This window comes from Lottia gigantea (genome assembly GCF_000327385.1).
Source record: "Lottia gigantea unplaced genomic scaffold LOTGIsca_748, whole genome shotgun sequence".
NCBI classification, from domain to species: Eukaryota; Metazoa; Mollusca; class Gastropoda; family Lottiidae; genus Lottia; species Lottia gigantea.
Genome location: NW_008710502.1, coordinates 11,952 through 16,606, shown reverse-complemented (window position 1 = coordinate 16,606; position 4,655 = coordinate 11,952). Strand labels below are relative to the sequence as shown.

Sequence of the window (4,655 nt, the reverse complement as noted above, 5' to 3'; positions counted from 1 at the left end):
TCATGTATATTGATGAGATAATTTGTTGTATTTGGGTTATTGATATTGATTTTTAAAAATTTTGTGGAATTTCTCAGCATAAATAATTGGCAGTAAATATATATATCAGTGAATTCAAACTATTAAAATTTCTTTGATATGAGATAATTCATACTTTAATCACTAATGACTGTTTTATCATTTCTGACAGCTGCCAGTGGGCGTATGTTACCTTGCCTGGCAAGCTATCTTTTATGGAATGAAAAGTATAGTACATTATACGCGTATCGTGGCATGTTGATTCCCTATATACATCGTGCCAGCACTAGTGTAGACAATATTGATAGGAAAATCTTGAAAGTGACAGAAACCGTCCAAAAGCTCCAAACAAGTGCCACTAAGCAGTAAATAGAAGGGAAGTAACACTTGTTAAAAATAGAATAATTCAGACCACAATATAACTATAATGAATTCATATTTTCAGAGATAAACATAATGATATTCCACCATTACATCCAGCCAATCTGACAGTGTTTGAATACGTCCGTGAAATAACAGGTAATCTGATCATCCAATCATCTCACGAGGATTTCAAGAATTTATCGTGTTTTAAAAGTTTGGAGTATATTTATGGTCGTGAAACTAACAGGTGAGTGGCCAAATTTTGGAGGTTTTTGGGGCTTTTGGGACTTAGTTCTAGTGGAATTGCAGGAACCACAGACGTGTGATTGAAAATTGGAATGATGTAAATTGATGCTATCAGTGTCCCTGATACACATACAAAAGTTAGAAAACATCTTTAAAACAATCCATTAAATTTTGCTGTCAAGAAGCCGGATGTAAAACTCCACTGTGTTCTATTTTCAGTGAATTATCGTTGAGTATAATAATGACGAAGTTAGAATCACTAGAATTGATGAATTTGAAACAGATCAGGCGTGGAAGTGTAATGATTGCTGGTAATACACAACTCTGTTATATTAACAGTATCAACTGGTCCAAACTTCTGTCTACCAATCAACAGAAAACAACTATCTCCCATAATAAAAACACTTCCCTCTGTAGTAAGTATACAGTTTTCATTTCTATACGCCCACATGTGATCGTATAGGTAAAGGTTTGACCAAATACCAGCTGGTAAAAAGGATCCTTGTGAACCTAAGTTGTTATCCTTGTAAAATCAATACCAAGAGGTTTGGTCAAGGACCAGCTGGTAGAAAGGGTCCTTGTGAACCTAAGTTATCCTTGTAAAATCATTACCAAGAGGTTTGGCTGAGGACCAACTGATAGAAAGGATCCTTGTGAACCTAAGTTGTTATCCTTGTAAAATCAATACCAAGAGGTTTGACCTAGGACCAGCTGGTAGGAGGGACCCTCGTAAACCTAAGTTGTTATCCTTGTAAAATCAATGCCAAGAGGTTTGGCCAAGGATCAGCTGGTAGAAAGGATCCTTGTGAACTTAAGTTGTCATCCTTGGAAATTCTGAATTTGAAGGCAAAAATTTTGACGATGAGCTGTGAACACTATTACTGATTGGCTTAGCTAATGAAGTATGATTGGTCAAAAAAAATGACACACCTGTCCCTTTAAGTAAGTAAGAAAACAAACTCATTAAGTCGTTATATTTTTCAGTGGCAGAAAACAGAGTATGTGATCCAGAATGTTCGTCAGATGGTTGCTGGGGACCAGGCTCGGAGAAATGTTTGAGTTGTAAGAGATATAGAATTGAAGAAAAAAATGTCTGTATTAAATCGTGTGCTCATATTGAACTCCATTACGAGGGTGATAATATGATCTGTAAACCTTGTCACGAAGAATGCCGTAATAACTGTACTGGTCCGGTGAGTCTTATTTTACATCTTTAATATTTACTTGATGTTGTGGTGAGTATAATGTGATGTCATAAGTATTTATGACATCATAAGTGGAATGTGATGTCATGAGTTGAATGTGATGTCATGAGTTGAATGTGATGTCATGAGTTGAATGTGATGAGTTGAATGTGATGTCATGAGTATACTGTGACATAATAAGTATTTATGACGTTATTATATAAGTGGAATGTGATGTCATGGTTATTTATGATATTATTGAGTATAATGTGATGAGTATTTATCATGTGATAAACTATGTATTATAATAAACTATGTATCTATTATAGGAACCAAGTGAATGTGATAGCTGTATTAATGTCAGTATAATAGACAGCACCAATCATACTATCTGTCTAGCGGAGTGTCCTGAAATCATGTATCCAGACAAAAACTCTGTATGTCAGAAATGTCACAAGAATTGTGCCAATGGGTGAGTTTTCTCTTAGAATATCATGATTCAGAAATAGCTGTTTCTCACAGATTCTCAGGTTTTCTAAATATTTTATGTGTATCAGGAACATCAATTTACACCATTCTAATTTTCAAACAGACGTCTGTGGTTCTTGTTAAAGAGATTGTAAAGATGTTTTCTAAATTTTTTATGTGTATTAGGGACACTGATAGCATCAATTTACATCATTCTAATTTTCAATCAGATGTCTGTGGTTCTTGTTAAAGAGATTGTAAAGAGGTTTTCTAAATTTTTTTTGTGTATCAGGGACACTGATAGCATCAATTTACACCATTCTAATTTTTAATCAGACGTCTGTGGTTCTTGTTAAAGAGATTGTAAAGAGGTTTTCTAAATTTTTTATGTGTATCAGAGACACTGATAACATCAATTTACATCATTGTAATTTTCAATGAGATGTCTGTGGTTCCTGCAATTTCATGGAAACTAAGCGTTTGTTGACGTCACTAATGGCAAAGGGCCAACACGCTTGCATTTAACCAAGTTTTTGTTTTGTAAAAAAACGCACACAAAACCTTTGAATACTTAACGAGCATGTGAAATTATTTGTATGAAAAAATTTGCTTAGAATAATTTAGCTGCTTCATACAAAGCTATTTGGATAAAGTGAACCACAGTCCCATCTTTGTAGATATCTGTGTAAATTGTTGGGTGTTAAATATGACTATAAATTATGATTTGTAGGTGTACAGGTCCGATGGATCATGTTGGGGAGAACGGCTGTAATTCATGTGAGGTCGGATACCGACAAATGAAGGGAAGCTCTACGATTAAATGCATGCCCACGGATACTGATAACTGTCCAGATGGACATCACATGAAACCTGTCAAATTTGATATCATCGATCCATTGGCTGGAAAAAGGGTAGGTTATTTTTTTCAATGTGACACTCTAACCAAGTACTAACGATCCGAACTGCAAAACAAAACCCACAATCCATAAACAACATATTGACGAAATATTGATAGCAGCTAATGAATAAATAAACCAAGTACTAACGATCCGAACAGCAAAACAAAACCCACAATCCAAAACAACATATTGGTGAAACATTGGTAGCAGCTAATGAATAAATAAACCAAGTACTAACGATCTGAACAGCAAAACAAAACCCAACAATCCAAAACAACATATTGGTGAAACATTGGTAGCAGCTAATGAACTTTTCATATGAGGAAGTATATTAATTATAATTGAGTGGTATCAGGTGTCTAGAAGAGTAAGCATACTCTGCTCACATGAGGAAGTATATCAATTATAAATGAGTAAGACCCAATAGGTAGAAAGGATCTTTGTGAACCTAAGTTGTTATCCTTGTAAAATCAATACCAAGAGGTTTGATCAATGACCAGCTGGTAGAAAAGGATCCTGGTGAACCTAAGTTGTTATCCTTGTAAAATCAATACCAAGAGGTTTGATCAATGACCAGCTGGTAGAAAAGGATCCTTGTGAACCTAAGTTGTTATCCTTGTAAAATCAATACCAAGAGGTTTGGCCAAGGACCAGCTGGTAGAAAGGATTCCTTTGAACCTAAGTTGTTATCTTGTCAAAATTGGCTGTTTCTTTTTTTTTTTTTTTTTTTTTAACTTATATTAATGTTTTTGATATTTATTTCAGATTTGTGAGCCGTGTCATAGATTCTGTAAAACGTGTACTGGTGCTGGAGTGTATTATTGTAATCTCTGTCGTTATTACTTTCAACAAAGCACGTGCGTGGAACACTGTCATACCATGAGTTATGGTAACAACGATACGAAGATGTGTGACACGTGTCATACCGAATGCCGGAGTGGTTGCCGTGGACCAGATAGCTCTGATTGTCTAGCCTGTAAAAATTTCAAGATCTATACCAATGAAGAAACTACTAAGGTTAGTATTTTTGGATCATTCCAACTTTTGGACCAAAATTTTAGTACCACTTTTCAAAACTTTGATACCCCTGGCTGAGAAGAACCTCACTGTGCTTGAGCAACCTGTCTGTGATTTTCTTCTGTTTCCCAAGGTGAAGAGTGTCATTAAGAGTATCTGTTTCAAACACATGGATGACTTCCAGAATGTTGTTTTGAGGGATGTGCAGAGAAAGATGGGAAAGTACATAAGACTCTAGGGGGATTACTTAAAAGGGACAAGTGCAGCATTTTGAGGGGGTTGATTTGAGTCTTGAATATATGTAAATAGTCTTCAGAAATACTAGAAATGTACCAAAATCACATAATTCCTTCAAAAATACAACGATACACTACTATACATGATCCTTGGCTTGGTTGATTTGAGTCTTGAATATTTGTAAATAGTCTTCAGAAGTACTAAAAGAGGTACCAAAATCACA

General features: G+C 35.1%; 1 protein-coding gene across 1 annotated transcript in view; it reads left to right on the top strand.

The window, feature by feature from the left end:
* Positions 1 to 165: 165 nt before the first annotated feature.
* Positions 166 to 4,655, top strand: part of LOTGIDRAFT_176100 (hypothetical protein) — a gene marked incomplete at both ends in the record, with an annotated part of 16,201 nt that continues 11,711 nt past the window's right edge. The window contains 7 exons of the mRNA XM_009066265.1: positions 166 to 245; positions 464 to 628; positions 847 to 1,043; positions 1,612 to 1,820; positions 2,141 to 2,283; positions 3,010 to 3,190; positions 3,944 to 4,195. Coding sequence (XP_009064513.1) covers positions 166 to 245; positions 464 to 628; positions 847 to 1,043; positions 1,612 to 1,820; positions 2,141 to 2,283; positions 3,010 to 3,190; positions 3,944 to 4,195 — 1,227 coding nt within the window. The remainder of the gene's footprint in view (positions 246 to 463; positions 629 to 846; positions 1,044 to 1,611; positions 1,821 to 2,140; positions 2,284 to 3,009; positions 3,191 to 3,943; positions 4,196 to 4,655) is intronic.